Below are 21,834 nucleotides of genomic sequence, written 5' to 3'. Positions count from 1 at the left end.
TTTACATCCAGCCTTGTTACTATGTAGGGTTAAAGCCTAGTACTCACGTCGACGAAAGACGCGAGCTAACCAAAGGAGTGAGCGAGAGACAAACACGCGGCTACCGCTTTTCGTCGGGTCTGTTTTTCAGCGCGGTACTCTGATGAGTTAAGAAAATACCGGAAAAAATACCAGATTTAGCGAGTAAGTTTCGATGAACGCTGTTAGCCGCTGGCCAACGAATAAGAAAATTAATCTTTGGCGCTCGTGCAAAAGCGGTGTGAAATTTAAAAATGGAAGGAAAATGGTACAATTACACAAGGTAGTCCCGTCGGCTGCCTAATCGTTCGGCTTTCAATACGTTAACGTGTTTCAGCGATATTGCTATCCCTTTCACCTGCACGTATTGCGAGTACCGTTGACGGACAAAATTGCGCCGACGTGACTACCTTGTATAGTTATACCATGGGATATAGCCGATCCCCTAAAGTAACGGATCTTAGTCTTAAAAAAATATCGAAACAAGATTCAAGATATTGTTCGAATTGTCTTGTTGCGTACAATGTTTAAAACATCCATCGAATAGCTAAGAAAAACTATACTTATTGAAATTAAAAATCACTAATTAAATATCTCCTGTTCATGAGTTCGCAGTGTTTTCAATATTAAAATTATATACTAGTAAAGACTAGTTCCCCCAAAACAAGATCCTCGCCGCTTTTATTCCTTAGGAACTTGAATACAATTTAAAAACAAATGTATTTCGATTTTGGCGCTCCTTGCCTGCATTTTTGGTAAGGCCTAGCACACCTACTTATGACGCATTACTTAAAACATGTTATTTATTTGTAGTTTGTATGTCTAGATAATCGATGTAGTACACGCATAAATAAACACTTTATCCTACATTACTCAAAAAAGTTCGGTAAAAAAGGTGGCATACCAATTATACTTTACTTTCTGTTCCTGTTGCTCAGTTTTTCTTCCTTAAGTTTCCTTGTTCTTACTCTTAACTACATTTATCAGTACGTAGTAGTGCTAAAAAGGTTTGTCCTTACACCTAGCCAAAAAAAATAGTGACAATGATGGATTTAAGGAATAGAATACAATGTACAAAGCAGTCAAAGCCCGGATTTTCTAATAAAAATAAAGTGGGGGTGGGGAAACAACGTTTTCTATGGGGCGGGTTACTTTGGGAGTGGGTTGAAAAGGGTCATGGGCATAACATCAACATCACTTTGGCATAACAAGTCTTTTTGTGTTGTTGGATTATCCTGGAGACATAAGCTTTTAGATGTTGCGGTTCCGCTGATTGCCGCCTCGCTGGTTGCGATTGTTGCCACCTGCTCCCCCGCCCGGAAAATGTCCTCCTCTGCCTCCCCCATTATTGTTATTGTTTCCATTGTTGAAGTTCTTGAAAGGCATGCCCATATTACCAACGTTGCCCATGGAATTTATGTTGCCTATTCCGCCAGCTCCTCCTCCATTGTTGCCTGCTCCGCCGGCAAATGGGTTAAAGGGATTGCCATTCGGCACAGATCCTCCTCCTTGGTTTAATCCTCCTAGGTTTCCTACTCCCTGGTTTCCTCCATTGCCTCCTGGCGGCATACCCAGCAATCCAGCTCGCGGTGGTGGTTGATTAAATGGGGGTCCCAGATTGCCCATTTGCATCATCATTCCGGACATGTGTAGCAGTCGAATATTTGGCGGCGGTACCCTTAACATCTGAGCCAGATTTGGAGGAGGTTGCGATAGATTGGGCAGAACCACTCCTCCTGCTGCTCCTGCTGCTGCTACAGGTACTCCACCACCATTATTCTCCTCGGGCATCTGCACCACCTGACCATTATCATCCACAAATATGAAGAGCTTAGCAAAGATTTGCTGCAACGTTGGGTTGTTCACTATAAAGCTGACATCAAAAATTTTTTGAGCGCCCTCGGGTAGCTGATGAAATTTTTTGAGCTCGGTAAACACCAACGCCAGTTGTTGATTTACCATTATCTTATTGTTACTGCCCAGATTCTTGTACCAGTTTGAGCTCTGCATGAGGCTGCGGATCTCAGATATTTGTTTACTGCCACCAGTGGCATTGGTTGTGGTAGGTGTCGGGTTCGCCGTACTCGCAGCTGCTTGAGTTTGAGCCTGAAGATGGGCTCTCCGAGGATCGCGACGTGGATCTGTCCGTACCGGAGGCTTTTCAATCTGTAGATTCGGAGGCGGTACGCTCATCGACGGCGGTGGGACACTCATTGATGGTAAATTGGCAAAAGTCGGGGGTGGGGAACTGGGCGTGGTATCACGTACGTTGGTCTCCGACTCCGGCGAGGCTATGCTCGCCCCGGAACGTCCAAAGGAGTCACTCGATAAAGAGCCCGGTCCACCTAATCCCATCGATCCCATGGTTCCACTATTGTCCGGCATTTCGGGTAAACCCAGAATGCGACGCATGCGAGGATCCCGTAGATCACGCTGCTCCTTGTGCAGAGCGCTGGCCCTGATTTGAGCATAGCTGGCTTCCTCCACGGACACCTCCTGCAGCTGCCAGCGGAGCGGAGTGTGTGAGAAGATCGCCGCATCAATTTCGGTGGCGGGCATATAGTGTTTCATTGGCTCGAAAGGAAGTCGCATGTCTATATCACGCTGGCGCAGTTCCTCCTCCAGAAGAGGCTCCCTCCGCCGCTGCTGCTCCTCCACTTTGGAAGGATCAAAATCATACATGGAAGGACGCACATAAAGCGAGGGAGTTGTCGGCGGCAACGCTGCCGTAATGGCAGGCAATTCCGGCATCTCTTCATCCGGATCCCCCTGCTTCGGCGACTGTGATCCCGGCTCTGGAGTAGGAGTCGGTGTCAGCGAACGTGAATTCGAATTGGAGTTCTCATTACTGGAGTCCACATCTCCGTCGCCGCTATGCGCCTTGAAAGGATTTCGTATAATGTCGCGGTAGAAAGCCGCTCTAGCCTCGGGATCCGATTGTTTGTCGCCGAACAGAATCCGGCTGAACACATGGGTGGAGGTGCTGCCTCCGCTGGACGAGGGCTTAAGTCCCGATTGCTCTACTGCAGCGAATTGTGGCATCTCCTGATTGGGCGACGTGGCACTGGCTGGCAGCAGTTGAGTTGCCGAGGATCCCTGGCCTAGCATGTTGCTCATAAAGCTTGGCAAATCGTAAACAGAAGGCATGGGTGCCTCTTCTGTGGCGGAGTCCTGGCGGTCGACTGTCGGCGCTTTTGCTGGCTTTGGTTGTTGCTCCTCCTCAGGAGTGGACTCGTTGCCGTCGTCTATGACCAGTTGTTCGTCATCATCTCGATCATCGTCCACTTAAATTAAATGGGAAATATTTATCAATAAAATAATTCAAAAGAACAAATAATGGCCTAAAATTTTGTAAACTAGGAAGGTATGTGTTTGCTAACCGTTCTAACCGTTTTTGTTAAGTATGCTTTAAGCTTTCAGCAATGTACTGTATATTGAACAATGGTCTTATCTTAATATAAAATCACGCTTTGTTCTTTAAAAATCCCACCCACATTTCTTATTTTTAAACAGCTTAATATCAATTAATCCGAACAACTTACGCGGATCGTTGCCCGAAAAGCTGACATGTGCATCCTTGAGATACTGCGTATAGTCCACCATAATAAAACCATTGCTGTTGGAGTTGCTATTGTTGGTCTCCGTGTCTGGCTTGGCAACGGGAGTGCTAATAAAATAGGTACAATATTCGCATAAATATATAAGTTCTATTTTTTAGGTGATAAGCCTACCTGATTGTAGTTTCGGTTTGCGTCTGTGGCTTGGCGTCCTCAGCCTTGCGCTGAATCTCTCCAATCTCAACCAGAGTTAGACCAGCCTCGGTTAACTGACCAAACGGCACCTGCAACATCTGCTCCAGGTTGGTAATGCCCAACTTGTTCAGCTTGGCCATGTTTTCCGTACTCAACACGTGACTGAGATTGACTAAGTCCAAATGTTGTGGTAATGGTTTAGCAGCTGGCGATGTGTCGCCCGCTTCTGAAGAAACTGCTCCACCAGCTGCTGCCTTGGCTGCCGATTTATCAGCCCAACGGGATTTGCGCTTTTTCTCCGGATGCGGTGGATTAATTACCATGTCTAAAAGAGAGGGTATGCAGCCACCGACTTCCGCACCCGCCTGTTGTTCCTGTTGCTGCTGTATCTGTTGCTGCTGCATGTGCTGTTGCTGCTGCATGTGCTGCTGCTGCTGCTGCTGCTGCTGCTGCTGCTGCTGCTGCTGCACGTGCTGTTGCTGGTCCTGTCGCCTGCCCATTCCTGCACTGCCCATTATGCTCCAGGTATTCTCCCGCTTAAATTGCTCGCACAACTGTTCGTGCCGGCGCGTCATCTGCCCCAGGGCAATTTCTCTCGATATTCGTTTAAAATCACCAAGGATCTCTTTAGGTGCCGTCTCCATGTGTTTGAGCAAGATGTTGCGCAGCTGCTCGGAAAGCGGTTCGCCGTGATGAAAGAGGCAATCGTCGCCGGCATAGCAATCCATGCCCAGGTAATAGTACTTGCAGGGAAACTCCTTGTGCATATAAGAACACTTGTCTCGTTTGGCACAACAGTCCATCAAATAGAACTTGCACAGCTCCAGTTTGCGGGGTTCAATGCGACCGCTACCGCCCATCTTCTCCTGACCACCACCACCACCTCCCTCACCGGAATCACGACGATTTCGCTTGGCTGCTCCTCCAGCTCCACCTCCCTCATGGCGATCACGATCCCTTCGCTTGCGGTTATTGCCAACACGCTGCTGCTCCTTTTCCCTATCTCTCCGCATTCGACGCCTTTGGTTTACCAAACCAGGTGCAGATGCCTCCTCATCGGAAAAAGAATCGTAGCTGCTGTAGGGATCCTGCTGCGATTCATAGCCGCCCCCTCCTCCTCCAAGGGCAGCTCCCGCTCCCACGGCTGGGCCGTCGGCTAAGTCCCAATCAGGAGCGCTAAAACGCTGACCACCACTACCGGAAGAGGGTGGTGCTACTCCTCCGGGCGGCGGACTGCCGCCGCGTACGTTCATCATCTCATATTCGTCCATGTCATCACTGCCAGCACAGCCCGCCACACCAGACACATCACCATCCTCACGGCGGGACCGTTTCTGGAGAGGATAAGTACGGAAAGTGAATTAAAATACAGAAATAAGGATACATACAAAATTACCGTAAATAAACAGAAAGATAAGCAATCTTCTGGGGGGTTGTGTGTTGTGATGTTTTGGATATCAAACATTTAACAACTATTTTAGGGTATTTTTTTATTGTGGAATGTAAAGCAATACAATCGAAATCAGTAGAAGGCTTCTTGGTGGAAATAACTTATACTAAGATAATAATTTTTTTTCCATTTATATCACCCACAGAAATTGATTTAAAAAGTTTTTGGTGGGAATAACTCAAAATTAAATCTATTTATCCAGAGATAATTTAGTAATATCATAATTTAAAGTCTTTTGTTCAGCAAATGTATAACATGAAAGGGTTTCAAAAAGTAAAATGAGTAAATTAAAAGTAAAAGCTTAAGTCCCCTAAAGTAAAAATATTAAAGTTTGCCGTCGTCAATTTAACTTGCATTGGTGTTATCATTCTGAAAACCGATTCCTCCGGACCCTGCCTAAATGCCCACCTGGCTGGGTTGCGCCCAGCTAAACCAAACCATGCAGATATAAAGTTGATAGATAAACCGAAACTAAAGGCAAAAAGAACAGGGTAGTGACTCGAATAAGAAAACAATTGGTCATGGAATTTGGTCATGCTACCTAACCCTGTTTTATAATTTCCTAAGTTCTCATGCTGCTACAAATGTTAAACATATTATTTGTAATTTTATAGAGTATACAAAATTGTAATTGTATGAAATACCGAACAAGATGTGATAGATGATATTTAAAAGTACAAATAACACACTTAGACTTGTTTAAGGATACCCAAAGAGAAGCTGGAAAAGGTGAAATATTAAAAAGTTGGGCTGACCTGGTGCTCCTTGTCCTTCTTTTGCTCTCGCTCGCGTTCTTTTTTGCGTTTCCTTCGCCTGCTGCTGCGACTTGGCTGCTGGAGATGATTTCCTCCGCCAGATAATAATTCACCGGATCCCTCCAAGGACGCATCCCCCAAAACCTGGTTAGACGAACGCATCCTAGGCATTGGTGGTTCTATGCCCTTCTTTTTTAAGGCATTGGCAATGGCATTCTCGATGCTGCTAGCATGGTCATCTGGGATAGTCAGCACCAAAATATAGTGAATTAAATTTCAAAGAAAAATAAATCTCCTGAGGTATTACCTTCCAATGGCCTAGGCTTCTTGGATTTGCTGCTATTGTTATTTTGTGGTCCCGCAGAGTCTGCAGATAATCCCATATAGACGACATCCTCGTCGGTGATTTTGTCCTTAACCTCGATGCCCACAAATTGGACCTCTTCTTCCCCTGGGGAAACTTTCTTTTGGGCCGGAAAATTTGGTGGCGGTTGCTGCTCCTCCTCCTCGTCATCATCGTCAATTTCACCATCCTCTAAATCCTCCACCAAATCAATTACAGGCGCATCCGCCACAATTGATGACATTGTTGTGTTTATAGCCTATCTCTCAAAAGCAGTGGAACTCGTATAAGCCTGTGGAAAGCGACTCCCTTTTTGCAAGACTGCTGGAAACAAAAGAGTTTTTTGGAGAACCTTTGGTTGATAAGGGTCATGGATATTGAAAACGTTCTATATTTAGCCCTATATAGTTATGTGTATATATATCGAAATATTTAAAGGTGAAGTCCCAACCTAACCACATATGCGATCACAAACTTATAACTGAATGAAGGAAATTGGTTAACAATAAAAGCAAACGTTCCTGATTGGTCGAAATGGGGGTGTGATTTGATCTTTTAAAATAAATGTATTGTTAGATCTGAAAAAGTACATATCTATGCCTTGCAAGTACGTTTTCAATGTGAAGAGTTTGCCTCTTGCACACTTCCTTCGTAATCAATTTACAAAAAAAAATTAAAAGGATCCTAATTGCTTTAACAGGAATTACATTTTAAGTTAAACTTTTAGGACTAGTATTCGTACAGTGGCCAACGAAAATGTTGGCGCACAGCAAGCATGCTGCGCGCCAGTTCTGTTTTTATAAATCTAATAAATTTGGTATGTGTATATTTTGTTATTCTGGGCCATTTTCTTCAGCCCGCACATTAAACTGAAAGTAGGTGTTACACCTGAAAAAGTTTGTAAGTTTGTAGTTTAAAACCTACTTCTAGTTTGGCATGCGGATAAGAAAACGGCTCTTAGTATTTTCAACTAACTGGCCAATAACAGAAATTCATTTCTGCAAAAGTGTTTTAATTGGTTCCAAGAAAAACGGACCAAAAGTGATCATATTTAAACAAAATAAAATGTACAAAAGATGTTTTTATAATTCTGTTCCTTTTGCCGACCAAGTTCAGGATCACATGAATAGATTATGTCAACGCAGATTAATACTCAGGTCAAGAAAGAGTTCGGAAAGGATGTTCATCCCACCCCATTTTAGCTTGAATATAGTATTTTGTAGGAATGCTATGGGAGTCCTTCTTGACCTCAGCTTAAATCAGAGTTGGCATTATCCTGCAACGGACGGTAAAAACAACTTCTGGGCAATCTGCAAAGGAAAAATGGCTTTTCGCTGATATTTGGTTAATATACTTAAACATTTTTCTAAAATATATGAGGGTTGGGTAACAAAGAGGATATAACGTTGATATAATAATTGTTGATAATAAAATTGTTGATATATTATTAGTTTTAATCAACAATTTTGTCAAAACTAGCTTTGATACAAAAATACAATCTTGTTTTTTTTTTATTAAAAGAAAAAAGTCATCCCACAAAAAAATCCAAATTTTAATTTAAATGTATTAGTTGTAGAAAAACGGACTTTGGGTGCAGCATGCGTGTTGTGTCACATTTTCGCTGACCACTACATGTATATACATATGTAGCATTAAATGAAAGCAAACGAAATACACTTTTTAGATCGACATAAGCAACATATGTATGTATGTACATACAAATGCATATAATTTAGAAAAAATTAAATAAAAGTTCTCCGAATTAAAAAAAACGCAACTTCTGAAAACCGAAAAGCGAAAGTCAGCAAACCAACAGCAACAACAATTTTCATTGATTTTTCAAACAATCGTGTAGTTTGTTGTTGTGTGAAAGAACATGAATTATTACACATAAGTCACACGCGCATATCTGCTACACATATGTATGCATGTACAAATGTATATCTGGGCGCGCTTGTACATATGTTAGTTTGTATATATCTGTCGTACTTGAAGCCTGCATACAAAATATTGATATACATCTGATGCATGCAATAATTTTGATTAATGAAAATAACAAAATCAAGTGATACTCACACACGCACATAAGGAGCGCGTGCTAAATTTTGTCTCGCGGTTGTTTATCATGTTGTCTCGCTTACACACCCATGACCTAACAAAGCATATGTACATACAGACGAGACTTCCATATGCATGTGTGTGCGTAAGTGTTGTGAAGGAAAGAGAATGTCTTCGTTAATTTATTATTTATGTTTGTGTAAAAAGAAAACCTTTTTGCTTTTTTTGTTTGCTGTGCGAATTTCTCTGAATGCTACTGCAAAATGCAGGCGTGCCAAGCACAGCTGCGCAGTTTACAGTAATGTATGTACATACGTATATACGAACATGCATTGAACGAAGCACGCATTTTTGACTTGTTTTGCTGGCGTTCCAAAACCAAATGTATTTTTCAACAATTTGCGCCATTCGCCCCTCTCTCACACCCACACACGTAGGCGAGGGAGGCGTGGCCCCAGTGCAACACACATGTACATACATACATAGGTACATATACAGGGGAGTACATACAGATTTTTCGGAACTAAGCCAAGCAAACATTTCATTTTTTCGATCTTACTTTTTAGCGTGATTTTATGTGCGATTTCTGTTTTCTTTTTCATGCGGAACATTTACAACCTTTTGGTATTTCTTTATAACATTGCTGTTCGGTTGACGGTTTATAGGTAGAATTTGTTGGTTCGTTGTTTTGCTTTTCGCTTTTCAGATTTCCTGTTTTTTTTTGGCGTCACGGCTTACATAATGTGGAAGTGGTACAGTAGGTGAATAAAGATATATATATAGGCATATGTACATGGCATACAGCAGTGGCCATACATATATTGACATACATCTAATGTATACGTATTTGATGACGCAGCGGTTGTGTGGGTACATACATATATAGGTACGAAAAAATCGTTGAAGTTTTCGCAGAATCGAATAGCGACTTTAGACTTATTTTTTGCTGATACTATATATATGTACAGGTTATGTGTGTGCGTGCGGCGATTTCTCGCTCGCACCCACTTTAGCTCGCTTTCGCCCTCTCTGTCTCTCTGCATGCGGGCCGGGGCCCTGTATCTCAGTATCTCTCTCTCCCTTTCTCTGTCTGTCTCTGTTACGCTCATGGACAGAATACAATATACAAAAACATTAAATTAATAAAACTTTTCGTCCAAAACATAGTAGTCAGGAGGGTTTGCAACAGTTTCGACAGTTTCTACTTGAATGAAAATCCCAGCGAAAGTGCTGGGCAAAATTGACTAAGACCCGATAACATACCGTTTATCGATGCATAAAGTATTCAATTATTTATACTGAATTATATATACTTTTCAGTATATAAATACTGAAAATCCCACCGAAAACGCTAACGCAAACTTGCCCACAGCCCGATAATATTTATCGATGAGTGCAGTGTGACCGCGGGAGTATCTGTAAATTATACTGTTTGGCTTTGAAAAATATACCAATTTTTTCATTGGATTATACCGCAACCGCATACTTTTATAGCATTTTCAATTTCCAAGTCTACCCAAAATATACCATATCGTGTCTACTTATACACTGTAAATGAATTCCCCTTAAAATATATGTTTATAAAAAATGTTCCCCCCTTTCCAGTCCTGGCAGTTCTTCCTGCCATTTTGATATCCGAATGGCAGTTTGTCCAAAACTTTTAAGGACAAACGCACGTATTTACATATATAGTCAACAATAAAGTGGCCATTTTCAACAATTTTGTAAAATAATTGGCAACATTAAAACGCAATTCTCAATTTTTTTTTCTCAGTTGGACCTAAAAAAAGACAGGTTTTACAGGGAAAAAGAGGAATTGGCAGCCCTGACCGAACCTCATATCGCACTAATAATTAGCTTTTTTATGCGAAAATTAAATCCCAAATTGGTACTTTCCCGCACAACATGGCCGGATCAAATCTGCTGACCCAAATAGACACCATTGACCTCAACGATCTGGTCTATGTGGAGCGTGACCTAAACTTTGCCCAAAAGGTAAGAAAACATTCACAAGATAACTGAAACAAAAAATGACACAAAACTTTGTTTTGATGGTTTAATTACCGGGAAGACAAAGTTACAGCTCCAAACTGTATTATCTTAATTTCCTTTCAAACGTATGTTGGAGAAAAAAGAATCGAAACCCCAAATTTGTAGTTTACACATCCACAATATATTAATTAAACTGACATTTCTTCTAGGTAGGCCTTTGCTTCCTGCTTTATGGAGACGATCACTCGGACGCCACTTACATACTGCAGAAACTATTGGCCATGACTCGCTCAGACTTCCGGCAAAGCGATCTGCTCATGCAGTACGCCAAATCCCGGCCAGAAACCTGGAAAAGACACCTCGTAGAGGCTCTGTGCATCGTTGGGGCCCGCCAGGTGCTCCGCAGATTGGGTTTCCGTTGGCATGAGCTTCGAATGCACTATTTGCCGCATATTAATGGGATTGCCCTGCATGTTCATCCTCTTTTGAAAAGCCTCTATAAGATCTGTGAGGAGTTGTCGCTGGCGCAAAGTGGACGCTTGGTCCTGGATGTTGGCGAGAAGGTGGCGAGACAGCAGGCAGGAGATCCTCTCCGTTTCTACCACCACACTTACCTTGAGGTATTCCTGCTAGACTGGCTGACCAGGAGATGTATACGGCTAGGAGACATAAATGCCACGGGCAGCGATGTTCAGCTGCTGATCGAGCACCTTAAATTTAATGATTTGCAGGAGCAAGCCAGGTTGCTTATAGACACAATCAATAGCAACGCTCCGGACGAGGATCAGACGGTGGCTCCCCCTCTGACCATCAAGCGAGAGACGCAACCCGATAGCCAACAGGCTTCCAGCTGTTCCACAGGCTCCGCGGCTTCCTCAAGTGCTTCTATCCGGCGACGGAATGCCCTCCAGTTGAGCCGCGAAAACGCAGGAATCGTTCTGATAATCAACCAGCAGTGCTTCCACCGGCATGTTACCGAAGATCTTAAGGTGGATATGATACTAAGTAAATATAAAAATAAATCCTCTTATTTCCTTTACAGAAATATCTTTCGCCCAAAGAACTACAAAATCGGGATGGGACGGATGTGGATAATGACCGACTTATTAAGGTATTTTCGTCAATGGGTTACAATGTGGAGTCACACGACAATGTGAATCATTTGGGCATTATGGACCTCATTCGCAGGGCCTGCGATAGGTCACTGCTGCGGGATTCACTGGTGGTGTGCATCCTAAGCCACGGTTTCGAGGAGGCCGTCTATGGAGCGAATAGCATCGCCTTGCGGATTACGGACATTGAAAACTTGCTCTGCAGCTACGAAACTCTTTACAACAAGCCCAAGTTGCTAATCATCCAGGCATGCCAGGAGGAGGTTGTCAAGAAAGACAAGCAAAATCAACTTGGATTGCCCGTACGCATTTTTTTTTTATTATTCTCGTCTATATTTTAAAATCTAGCCCTTCTAATAAGTTATGATCGTGTTTTTTATGTATGGTTTTCCTTTTGTATTCTTTATTTTCAGTTTAAGATCGATGTCACCACGCAGTCGCCGTGTCAACACGTTAATATGGTACGGGCCATGTCCACAGTGACTGGATTTCCTGCGCTGCGACACACGCATAAGGGCAGCTGGTTCATCCAGAGCCTGTGTGATGCCATCGATCAGCATTCTGCCAGGTAAATAGCTCACAAAGGCACAGGATTCAACTAATACATACATATACATATTTTCCATAATGCCTAGTGAACACATTGCCGACATCCTAATGATTGTCACCAACGAAGTGTCCAAAAAGCGGGGTAAAAACGACGAGTCAATGGTGCCAAAGTCTAATAGCACATTCGTCCAGCACGTTTACTTGCCACCTCGCCTTTGATCGGAACACTCTGTAGTTAGTAAATGGTAGAAGGATCTACCTCAAAACCGATAAGATTGTTATGCAGTTTTGCAAGTCTTTCCTTTAATGGAGCACTTTTAGAATATATGACTTTATAGATAGAGATCAACATTTGTATGTCTTTTATAAGCTTAAAAAATACCCTGCGTAGTTTTGACTTGGTCGATATTGTTTCCATTTGATCTAATTTTATTGTATATAATTTGAAAATGTATTTTCATTTAAAAATGCTGGCTCCTTTAAAATATTTGTTTTTAAAGTTTATTGGCTTCAATACTAATTTAGTATTTAACATTAGATATTTCCTAGGAACAAAAAACTTAATGTTAATCTATTATTAAGCAGGGATATTTATGGAGCGAACTTAATTATTTTGTAGGCTTTTTGTTGGCTTCTTTGACTTGTCCTTTTTCGTTTTCAGTTGTTCCCCCTTTGCTGCTTGCGTCTCATCTTCCACTTCCATACCTTCCCCAGAAACCTGCTGCTCCTGCTTTGTTGTCTTATTTGCAGACTTAGATTTCTTGGCCACGACTTGAATACTTTCTAGCAACTTCTGTCGCTTCTGGGCACCTTGGGCCAAAATCTTCTGCAGCAGCTTTAACTCTTTAGGACTGCTAGGCTCTGTCTCTAGTTGATGCACATATCTGGCTAGTTGCTTCTCGAATTCCTTGGAAGAGGAGCTGTCATCCTTGAGAGCTGATTCGAGTCGTCGAAATTGCTCACTGAGAAGCTTTAATATCTGTGCTCGCCGGAAACTGCGTGTTTTCTTTACATCCAAATGGGAAGCCAAGACAACGGCCAGCGGAGCAATTCCCTGCCATTGACTAGACTGGAAGAGAGCCTCGAAACTAGCCAGCGATAGGCGACTACGCCGATTGGCTACCCACAGCTCCAGGAATTCAACGAGCAAAGGCCAAACGGCACTATGCTTGGGCTCCCCAGCTGCTGAGCCCTGGCAAACCAGGTAGGCGAAGCATTTATCCCTCCAAATAGCGACCTCTCCCTTTACCTGTCGGTTGGTTGATTGCTTGCTATCCTCTTGATCCTCCTCTGACTTATCCTCGGCAGTCGACATCAGCTGCTCAATGGCCTCTAGAATGGGTGTCGAATCCTGCTTCGCATCAAATTCAATATTCTTAGCGAGCAGCTTTTTGAGCAACTTTAAACTGGCCTCTCGCAAGGATTGCAGTTTGGTGTCGCCGCTGCAGTGTCGGTACACCTGAAAAACGCAGTACAGCACGTCCAAGATCACCGATTGAGTTGGTTTCTTTGATATAAACAGCTCGAGTAAATCTAAAGCGCGAATGCGGAAGTGCAGCAGTTTAGTGTTATCAATGCGTTCCGATTTGGAGGGTCGCTCTTTCTCTTGGGCTTTGCGCGACTTGGGTCGGAACAACTGAAAAGATCGCTCCAGGGCAGCATTCAAACGCTCACCCTGCTCCTCGTCCACATCGTTCCAATCCACGCTACTGGCGCCATCCTCATCGGCGTCGTCTTCGTTGACCAAAGCCTGACGAACGCTCTCGCGAATTTGTGCTAAATGAGAATCCTCATCGTCTTCCTCCTCCTCACTATCATCATCCTCACCGTCTGAATCGTCGCTGGAATCTTCTTCGATTTCGTCATTGCTCTCTTCGCCATCGTCTTTCTTGCTTAAGGGATTTTGATTCATGTTGAGTACTTCAAGAACCTGCTCAAGGTTAGCATGCTCGAGGTGGGGAATCAAAGCAGTGCCCACCAGGTTGACAAACTCACGCCAGAAGTGGCCCGTTTGTAAGAGCAACTGCAGCAGGGCATCTGTAAGCACATCTTGCCATTTAAGTTCCTCGTTAACCTAAATAACAAAATTTAATATAGGTATAGGTGGTATAATGGTTTTAATGTGATTTTTTCTTACATTTTTTTTGCTCTTCTCCAGGGCATTTCTTCGGCATATAATCAGATCCTCCAAAACGGTAACGGATAGAGGATTTTTTGTGAACAAAGATAAAGAAACAAACAGGATAAGCGCCTCGAATGTTTGTGCAACGAAATCCGTTTCTTTACTGGGATTCGCCAGCAATTTTTCCACCTGTTTCCATACTTCCTGCAGGGCCTCATTCCTTGGGAAACGCAATTTGCTCTCCGTACCTGGTTTCCCCAACTCCTTGTTGAGATAACTCAAAGTCTTTTGGAGCAACTGACAAAGAGCTGGCAGACCAGAACACTTGTGCAGCAGAGAACCCAGAAAGATTTCCTCACAACGCGCCGCACACTGGCGACTGAAAGCGCTGGCTTTGGGGGCCTCACATGGCTTATTATCGACATCTAAATGGAAAAGGCCAGCGAGGAGCAGGTGACGCAGCTGCTTTTGACGCCATTTAGCCTCCTGGTCTAGTTTTGAATGCTGTAGGAGTATTTGCATCTGGTTAAGGCAGTGCACTCGGTTCACTCTATCCTCATCGTCCAAAGAACTCAGTAGATTTCTGTAGTAATCGTAGAGTTTCTGGAGACTCTCTACGCTTAATTGATTGATCAATTGCTGGGTGAAACGTGGCAAACTAATTACCGAATCCAACTGCAGTCTGTGGTCCAGTAATTTTAGCAGAAGCTGCAGTTTGATTTCCTCATTTTGCAACTGCTTTTCGAAACTCAAAACCAAGGCTCCTTCGAATTTGAAGCAAATTTCGCGCAGCTCCTTTTGGGAGGGTTTTTTTACCTCACCTGTATCCCCCTTTGAGGCTGTCAATTCCTGCAGCAAGAATTGCACACATGTGGTCGTAAAAATATCCAAAATGTACTGTTCTTCTGTTTGTTCGACGTTGAGTATTATGTGGGCCAGTACTTGGACCGCACAAGCCTTAGCTGCATTGTTTTTTAAAGGATGATTTGAATCGCTGAAATGCTGCCAGGCAACGAGCATGTCCTTCCCGCCTTTCGTCAGGAATATAGCCAATCTGGCGTAGACACCGTCACTGTGAATGGTAGAACCGGAAAAGTAGAGCTCAAAGAGCTGTCCGAATGCCGGTTTTTTTGGCCACAAACTAGCAATGAGCTGCTCCCGTCCCAAAATAGAGGGATAGGTAAGATGAACGGCAAGCAATAGATCGCAGGTGTTAACCTTTAATGCACTCAATGGCTTGTTTAGTTGGGGTTGCAGAAGTGGCCACACGTACTCCTCGAAGATGGCAGCTGGTAGCTATGCAAAGTATATAAGAAAGCATAAGCATAATCCCCTTAGGCGGACCTCAATCACCAACCTGCTTGAAAGAGCCCGCTAGAATATCAGCACACATGGACACCAGGTACTCCCTGCCTTTCAGCTGGGTCGCTAGAATCTGGTAGACTGCTGACACCAGTTTGGCCTCGGCTTTGGCGAACTGCGGCGTCTGCAGGATACAAAAGGCTGTAATCAACTGACCTACGGCGGCTAAGGAGTCCTCCTTGCCCCTCTGCTGGCTGCCAACGGCCAGATCCCGCTTTAGGGTTTCTAGAACCTCAAAAGCATCAATAGCGGGCACGGCGCTAAGGATGCAGAGTATATAACTAGCGGCCAGGGTTACTGCCTTGAGGTCATCTGCTCCTGTAGAACGTATCAAACGCTTAAGCACGTAGCAACTGGTGGCAGTGCGCTGGTGTCAGGGAAATTAAACAAATTTGTTAATGGAACTACTCAGGTACCTTGTAGAGCACCCACCTGTTCAACATTTGTGTCGTCCCGCAGCAGCACCACCAGGGAATTAATCATTTTCTGAGTCAGGGGGCTGGCCTGGATCTTTTTAAAGACCACGAAAACGGCTTTGTTGATTTGAGATACCTTCAGGTGACCATTGCTCGGTGTGTTCTCCTTTTCCTCGGGCTCCGATGGCTTTTCCTTTCTGGACACCTTTAGAATCTTGGCCGGTCTTCCTATGTCCACATCCTCCCCTGATTTCAAGGATTTTGGGCGTTTGCGTTCCTCCTTAACCTTTGCTTTGATTGTTCCTCCATTGGTTAAGTTTTTATCCGCCTTGGCCTTCATTTTAATTAAGTTTCTATACCTAAATTAAGTAAACTTCTTCGTATTAAATTTATAACGTGCTACTTAATTTGCACGTGTAAAGCGGAAAATCATCGATAACTTTGTCGGAACGTATCGGTTTCTATTGAAAGAGTACATTAAGTATATGTACATATATTTACAGTTGGGGTATTCTCTAAAAAAATATCACTGCTAAATTGTTTAAAGCTTTAGGAATAAGCGAATAACAGGACCCAAAAATATGTTTAATAATTTTTTTATTGCTTTAAATTATTAGTAAGGTTGATGAACTAAAATTTAATTTTTTTAAATAAAGAAGGCGTGCAGGAACACTGGTAGAGAGTTGGGCCAAAATGTAGACAATATCTAACCAGCCGTTTATTAAAACTCAACGATTCTTGCTGAACCGTTCAACAGTTTAGGGAATACCGAGGAAATAACACGTATATAGTATAAAAATACTAACAAGCGCAAGGTGTGGGTAAAAGGAATATACTGGAAATACGCTCGGAAAAGATACCTATAATACATTCCATAACAAATTGTCAGATATAAATATGGGGGATTCAGGTAAGCCCAAACTTTGGTGCCGTATATGTTGTAATTTTTTAACTGCGATTTGATGTCGCATGTAGGGCTCCACCATTTTAAATAGTTTTTCGACCGAAAATCTTTGAGAAACTACAACTTTTGAACGAGTCAAACGATTTCTGGACTCTAAATTTAAAAAAAAAATCAAAATGACAATTGTAAAAGAATTCTGTGAAAACCAGTCTGAAAACCAATAATTAATAGGCATCTGCTCCATTACTCAGATTAAAATAAATTTATTTTATATTTTGTTTTGAATAATTATAAATCTACTGGTTTAGGGTTCCTAAATTAATAATACATTCCAAAATTGCTATGATTTATAGTTACATATTTAAGATTTGTGCTCCTTGTTGTGTTTTTTTTAATGGAAATGGTTTGCGTATAAATATAAATGCATCGAGATTTACAAAGTTATTCACTGGCCAAACGTAATATGGCGTTGTTTGGTCGGATTGGTATAAGCATACGTGAGTATATCGTTTGAGATGAGTTTGTAAAAGGGGGAGATATAAATATGTATGGGTATTTTACAACATCTGGAGTATAGTCGGTTGAATATAATAAAAACTATATTGGGGACTAAGTTATCTAAGAAACTAAAAACCCAGTAATCATCATTGTCCTTTTGGCTTTCGAGAAACATTCAATATTAATATTGCACGGTATAATTTGTTAAGTAACCAAATACCAAAAAAAAATAAAAAACATGTAAATTGGAATATAAAAGACTCTCTAATTTTAAGACTGTCACATCATTTTTTCGAGTTGATGTACTTATATTATATAAATAGCATGTTTGCTATTTTGTCCAAGTTTCATACGGAGTGGCACAGAAATGTCTTTTGTTGGAACTTGTATTGATGTTTAATGTACCCCCTATAATAATCACTCTTGGCCATTATTACTCTTGACGGCTTATGAGTGTTATACAAAACAAAGGATTCTGAGAGTATGCAACGTTCAGGTGCAATCGTAAGGCCCGTAAAATTCGGGCAGTACCGGATCTCACGCAGACCAACGCGACTTCTGCAGTTCGATTTGGCCTTCAAGAGTCTTGGCCAAATAGATGACCAACAGCTGGATAAGCGCGATGCCCAGAGCATTGCCGGCAATCACGTACAGATTGTGCTCGGCCCAAATCCTCATGACCTCGATACAGCCGCTAGTCCAGATCCGTTTCCTGGCCTCCGGAACCTGAGTCTCTTGGACACCGTAGCCGCACATGATATTCACCAGTCCTGAGGATATATCGGTTGCGTTAATGCAGCAACTGTAGGGCACTCCACACTTTTCCACCGACGGCGAGCTGCAGTTGAAGTACTCATTTTTGCCTGCAAATAGTACATGGTAAGGGCGTGTCAAAAAAAATATTTTACAATTAGCAACATAAAACGATTTCAGCTAAAGTGGCTCTACCGTATAAGGTCTTGAAATAGCTCTTTCAATTATAAGGAAGTCTGTTTTTTGTTTTGAGATAAACCTTATCTGTGATTTTGTTGTAAGTCTTTATGCGTAATCAAAAATGAAGTAGGCGTTTGTTTGTGTAAACAAAACTACAGCATAAGGTTATACAACTATTTTAGAGGCGATTTCTTAATTTAATGTTTACTTCTGTCTATGAATTAAATTGCTGTTTCGGAAAAATTCAGTTTCTCAAAATTATGTTAGGTCTTATCTTACTGAAAGCCCTTACTAGAGGCAATGTTCAAAAATGTAACTTCATGTTAATATTGACATTTTATTTAGAGCCTTGACATTATCATTAACTCACTCCAATCCTGGTAGCCCGAATTACTGAGACCACAGCACTTGAATTCCTGTTGAGCAAAGTCAATGAAGTTCTGTAAGTCCGGATCGTCGCGATACGAGTGGATGATCTTGTCCGTGAACTGTTTCTCCAGAAAGGTGTTCATGTACTGCGGGCAAACGAAGCAAATGATGGCTATTGGCGGAGAGAGAAAATTAGTCAGGTCCCAGTACTGCAACCTACACTTCGCAGCTCCCAGAAGGCAATGACTCACCGATGGCCATCTCCAAGAGGAAGAAGAGCAGCAGGAACACGGAGTACGTCTTCAGCAAGAAGGTGTTCTCCCGCAAAGCGCCCAAACATCCGAAGAAACTCACCAGAAAGATGACCATACCGGCTAAAATCATGACCAGGGAGATGTTCAGGATCACATCGTATACGTTTTCTAGCCGCACCGACCCGTTGGCCTCCACCCATTTATCCATAAAGGCATAGATCCCGATTCCCAGGAGCAAGCCACCAAATAACCAGAACATGAAATTCAGCATAAAGATCATGTACTTGACGCACTGGCTCACATATGTGAAATGATGCGGATGCATCACCTCGTGCACCTCGATCCCACTATAGCCGCGCCCCCCTGCCACGCCTCCACCACCGATGCCGCCCCCCTGATAACGGTAGTTGCTCATCCTCAGTTTATCTGTATCTTTATCTGTGTTCGACCGATTTCACTTTTTGCACTTCACCCGTACGCTCGTTTTACCGCATTGGCAGTGGTTTTTACTATTTGTTTGGTTTATCTCGCTTAATATATATTTTAGTTAAACATTTAGACATTTAGGAAAAGTTGAATGAAATGTGTAATTACAAACAATGAAAACAATCGGCTGGTTTCGACTACCGATTATCGATAGCAGGGTGGAACAGCTGGTTCGGGGAACCACTAGACAGCAAAACTGTGCAACAAGTTGATAAAGTAGTTGAGTATTGCTAGATATTTCAGTTTGACAAAGCATCTAATGTTTGTAGATGTGTGTTTCAAGGCACAACAAAGAGCATATTTAAAAAATTAAGGAATTGTCTTAAAAATAATGATTTTTCAACACAACAATAGGTTGTGTTGGCCAGTGTAATACTCCCCCTATCATCCCAAACCGAAAAGTCGTTTTGGCTGACCTTTGAGCTGGTACAACGTCTGGTCTGGGATCGTGGATTGGTCGTAGCACAATATACATTTGTACATATGAATCAGCCGATAGAGCCAATGCAAATCTCGGGGAGAGAGGGTCACTATCGGAAATCGGGAATCGATAAGCAGTCGGCGCTGATAGTACGAAATACAAAATACTTAGTTTCTTTAATTGCTGTTCGTCGGCTCGACCAAGTTTCAGTTGCACTAAGTTTCCACCATGAACTTCCTGCTGCGCTTTGTGGTTTTCTGCCTGGACCCTCTGGGCTTGGGACGTCGCTTCCTCATCCGTCCGACCTTGAATCTCGCTTGGAACGTCTACGATCGCGTCCGCAGCAAGGCGGATGAGAAAGTAGGCACGGTGCGGGAACTGGTCCTCCGGCTAGGACTCATAGCCTTCGCCGTGGTTCTCATCATCTGGCTGGCGGTCTTCATGTACGCCGCTTTCTACTACGTCTTCATGCCGGCCATATCGCACACACGACCCGTCCACATGCAGTTCAAGTAAGTAAGAATCGAGTTCTGGTCCAGATTCTTGCTCCCAAGGTATCATTTCCAGCTAGGCCGACAAACTTTTGAACTAGACATAAATTCCGTGCTTGGCCCAAAAATTAACCGCTAAGCAGACGAAATGTTGAAACTGGTTACCTATGTTATCAGGTCCATAAATATAGCCATAATCTTCCTATGTTTCAGGTTTTTATTGGTGCGATTGATAATTATAACTGCAGTCTATAGTAATTTGTGCACTATTGTTAGCTGCTTATCGCCAAGTTGTTTAATTCATTGTTATCCATTCTAGACTTAGCACCCACTTCTATGTACATTTCAAGTAGACTGATACCATTCTGTCAAACGTTTTGCAGAACCTGCTTAGAGACCAGCACGCCCTGTACCTTTCCACATGCCCACGTCTCGCTGACGAAGAAGCAACAGCTTCTTATGGTTGGCCAGGCTTATAAGGTGATCGTGAATATCGATATGCCGGAATCCCCACAGAATCTGGAACTGGGTATGTTTATGGTGTGCGCCGAGATGAGGGACTACGATTCGATGCTGAGAGGACATTCCTGCCGATCTGCAATGATGCGATATCGGTCGCCACTGATCCGCATGATCTCCACTTGGGCCTTAAGTCCGCTTTATGTGCTTGGTTGGAAGGAGGAATTCCAGCAAGTCCCGGTAGAGATATTTTCGCGGTATCTGGAGGAGCGACAGCATCCCATTACGGATGTCTATGTGGAGATACAGTCGCAGAAGATTCAGTTCTATACGGTGACACTTCATATAGTTGCCGATTTTACCGGTCTGCGGTACATTATGTTCAACTGGCCAGTGTTGTCGGCCATAGTGGGTATGTTGCCTTATATCTACCGAATCCACCCTAGAAAATCCCCGCTAATCCTATTTTTATTTTCCAGCCATTAGCACCAATCTATTCTTTATACTGGTCATCTTTCTGCTCAGCTGGTACCACTGGTCCGACGCCAAGTGGTTGCACAGCGTGCAAATCAAATACGCCCGGCTCACGAAGTCGCTGGAACCCGGCGTAATCCTTTCCAAAACGAGCAGCCTTCGGGATGATGATGATTTGTTTGCTTACGGTGATAAGTCTGACATTGCAGACGTGGGTGGAGACACACTGAGCGATGTGGATGCAGATGATTTGGTGTTGGTCAAGAAATCTGGCAGTGGCAAGGATGCTACCCAGGATTCACTGCGTAAGCGTCATTCGAAAAAGACCACTGCGGACCACTAATATGAGGAGTGGCTGAAATAAAAGAGAGACCACCATTCACCACCGAAGCCAAGACCACCGCCCATGCTACGCTTGAGCCAAAGACTAAATAGATTTTAGGACTAAGTTAGTAAACACAGCTGCCAAATGAAGTATTCAGGCCAGTTAATGCCTTGAATTATGCCAATTTGTACTTAAAGCAGTCCAATTATGTAGTTCAACATTAATTCATTTAAGTGGTGGATATTTTGTTTACTTAGAAATGATAGGTATTATTGATATTCCTTTTGATAG

General features: G+C 42.8%; 5 protein-coding genes across 8 annotated transcripts; 2 read left to right on the top strand and 3 right to left on the bottom strand.

Moving 5' to 3' along the window:
- Window positions 1–719: 719 nt before the first annotated feature.
- Window positions 720–9,600, bottom strand: LOC119558350 (protein suppressor of sable). 3 transcript variants are annotated; one of them, XM_037871848.1, is made up of 6 exons: window positions 9,207–9,600; window positions 6,283–6,639; window positions 5,976–6,214; window positions 3,750–5,104; window positions 3,561–3,685; window positions 720–3,302 (listed from the first exon to the last, which is right to left on the bottom strand). In XM_037871848.1, the coding sequence occupies exons 2-6, from the start codon at window positions 6,560–6,562 to the stop codon at window positions 1,270–1,272; spliced, it is 4,032 nt and encodes a 1,343-aa protein (XP_037727776.1). In that variant the 5' UTR covers window positions 6,563–6,639; window positions 9,207–9,600; the 3' UTR covers window positions 720–1,269. The 3 variants fall into 3 exon arrangements, with proteins under 3 accessions (XP_037727776.1, XP_037727778.1, XP_037727777.1); XM_037871850.1 differs by having other exon boundaries at window positions 6,283–6,642; window positions 9,255–9,600; XM_037871849.1 differs by having other exon boundaries at window positions 9,255–9,600.
- Window positions 9,601–10,167: 567 nt separating this feature from the next.
- On the top strand, window positions 10,168–12,430 carry LOC119556337 (caspase-8). 2 transcript variants are annotated; one of them, XM_037868427.1, is made up of 5 exons: window positions 10,169–10,371; window positions 10,578–11,357; window positions 11,411–11,782; window positions 11,894–12,048; window positions 12,116–12,430. In XM_037868427.1, exons 1-5 carry the CDS (start codon window positions 10,282–10,284, stop codon window positions 12,246–12,248), a joined length of 1,530 nt encoding a protein of 509 aa, XP_037724355.1. In that variant the 5' UTR covers window positions 10,169–10,281; the 3' UTR covers window positions 12,249–12,430. The 2 variants fall into 2 exon arrangements, with proteins under 2 accessions (XP_037724356.1, XP_037724355.1); XM_037868428.1 differs by lacking the exons at window positions 11,894–12,048; window positions 12,116–12,430 and having other exon boundaries at window positions 10,168–10,371; window positions 11,411–11,479; window positions 11,557–11,703.
- Window positions 12,431–12,507: 77 nt separating this feature from the next.
- LOC119556336 (myb-binding protein 1A) lies at window positions 12,508–16,369 on the bottom strand. Its single transcript, XM_037868426.1, has 4 exons — window positions 15,946–16,369; window positions 15,509–15,880; window positions 14,167–15,447; window positions 12,508–14,103 (listed from the first exon to the last, which is right to left on the bottom strand). Exons 1-4 carry the CDS (start codon window positions 16,267–16,269, stop codon window positions 12,634–12,636), a joined length of 3,447 nt encoding a protein of 1,148 aa, XP_037724354.1. The 5' UTR covers window positions 16,270–16,369; the 3' UTR covers window positions 12,508–12,633.
- A 707-nt stretch (window positions 16,370–17,076) lies between these two features.
- LOC119556821 (tetraspanin-33) lies at window positions 17,077–19,302 on the bottom strand. The gene is made up of 3 exons (XM_037869272.1): window positions 18,885–19,302; window positions 18,635–18,805; window positions 17,077–18,194 (listed from the first exon to the last, which is right to left on the bottom strand). Exons 1-3 carry the CDS (start codon window positions 19,300–19,302, stop codon window positions 17,869–17,871), a joined length of 915 nt encoding a protein of 304 aa, XP_037725200.1. The 3' UTR covers window positions 17,077–17,868.
- A 327-nt stretch (window positions 19,303–19,629) lies between these two features.
- Window positions 19,630–21,608, top strand: LOC119556820 (seipin). Its single transcript, XM_037869270.1, has 3 exons — window positions 19,630–20,306; window positions 20,669–21,156; window positions 21,224–21,608. Exons 1-3 carry the CDS (start codon window positions 20,023–20,025, stop codon window positions 21,559–21,561), a joined length of 1,110 nt encoding a protein of 369 aa, XP_037725198.1. The 5' UTR covers window positions 19,630–20,022; the 3' UTR covers window positions 21,562–21,608.
- The last annotated feature ends 226 nt before the right edge of the window (window positions 21,609–21,834 follow it).

This window comes from Drosophila subpulchrella, chromosome X, assembly GCF_014743375.2.
Source record: "Drosophila subpulchrella strain 33 F10 #4 breed RU33 chromosome X, RU_Dsub_v1.1 Primary Assembly, whole genome shotgun sequence".
NCBI classification, from domain to species: Eukaryota; Metazoa; Arthropoda; class Insecta; order Diptera; family Drosophilidae; genus Drosophila; species Drosophila subpulchrella.
The sequence above is the reverse complement of the archived record's forward strand: the minus strand, read 5'-3'. Positions and strand labels throughout refer to the sequence as shown.

Bases quoted from the DNA above. Each gene is read 5' to 3' on its own strand.
- LOC119558350 (XM_037871848.1), bottom strand. From the start codon at position 6,562: ATGTCATCAATTGTGGCGGATGCGCCTGTAATTGATTTGGTGGAGGAT. The intron at 5,105-5,975 runs GTCAGCCCAACT...TATCCTCTCCAG, and splicing joins AGAAGGACAAGGAGCACCAG to AAACGGTCCCGCCGTGAGGA. The intron at 3,686-3,749 runs GTAGGCTTATCA...CTATTTTATTAG, and splicing joins CAAACCGAAACTACAATCAG to CACTCCCGTTGCCAAGCCAG.
- LOC119556337 (XM_037868427.1), top strand. From the start codon at position 10,282: ATGGCCGGATCAAATCTGCTGACCCAAATAGACACCATTGACCTCAAC. The intron at 11,358-11,410 runs GTGGATATGATA...TTTCCTTTACAG, and splicing joins ATGTTACCGAAGATCTTAAG to AAATATCTTTCGCCCAAAGA. The intron at 12,049-12,115 runs GTAAATAGCTCA...CATAATGCCTAG, and splicing joins ATCGATCAGCATTCTGCCAG to TGAACACATTGCCGACATCC.
- LOC119556336 (XM_037868426.1), bottom strand. From the start codon at position 16,269: ATGAAGGCCAAGGCGGATAAAAACTTAACCAATGGAGGAACAATCAAA. The intron at 15,881-15,945 runs GTGGGTGCTCTA...CCCTGACACCAG, and splicing joins ACGACACAAATGTTGAACAG to CGCACTGCCACCAGTTGCTA. The intron at 14,104-14,166 runs GTAAGAAAAAAT...TTTGTTATTTAG, and splicing joins TGGAGAAGAGCAAAAAAAAT to GTTAACGAGGAACTTAAATG.
- LOC119556821 (XM_037869272.1), bottom strand. From the start codon at position 19,302: ATGAGCAACTACCGTTATCAGGGGGGCGGCATCGGTGGTGGAGGCGTG. The intron at 18,806-18,884 runs GTGAGTCATTGC...CTCCGCCAATAG, and splicing joins CCTCTTGGAGATGGCCATCG to CCATCATTTGCTTCGTTTGC. The intron at 18,195-18,634 runs GTGAGTTAATGA...TACTATTTGCAG, and splicing joins TTCGGGCTACCAGGATTGGA to GCAAAAATGAGTACTTCAAC.
- LOC119556820 (XM_037869270.1), top strand. From the start codon at position 20,023: ATGAACTTCCTGCTGCGCTTTGTGGTTTTCTGCCTGGACCCTCTGGGC. The intron at 20,307-20,668 runs GTAAGTAAGAAT...AACGTTTTGCAG, and splicing joins CCCGTCCACATGCAGTTCAA to AACCTGCTTAGAGACCAGCA. The intron at 21,157-21,223 runs GTATGTTGCCTT...TTTATTTTCCAG, and splicing joins AGTGTTGTCGGCCATAGTGG to CCATTAGCACCAATCTATTC.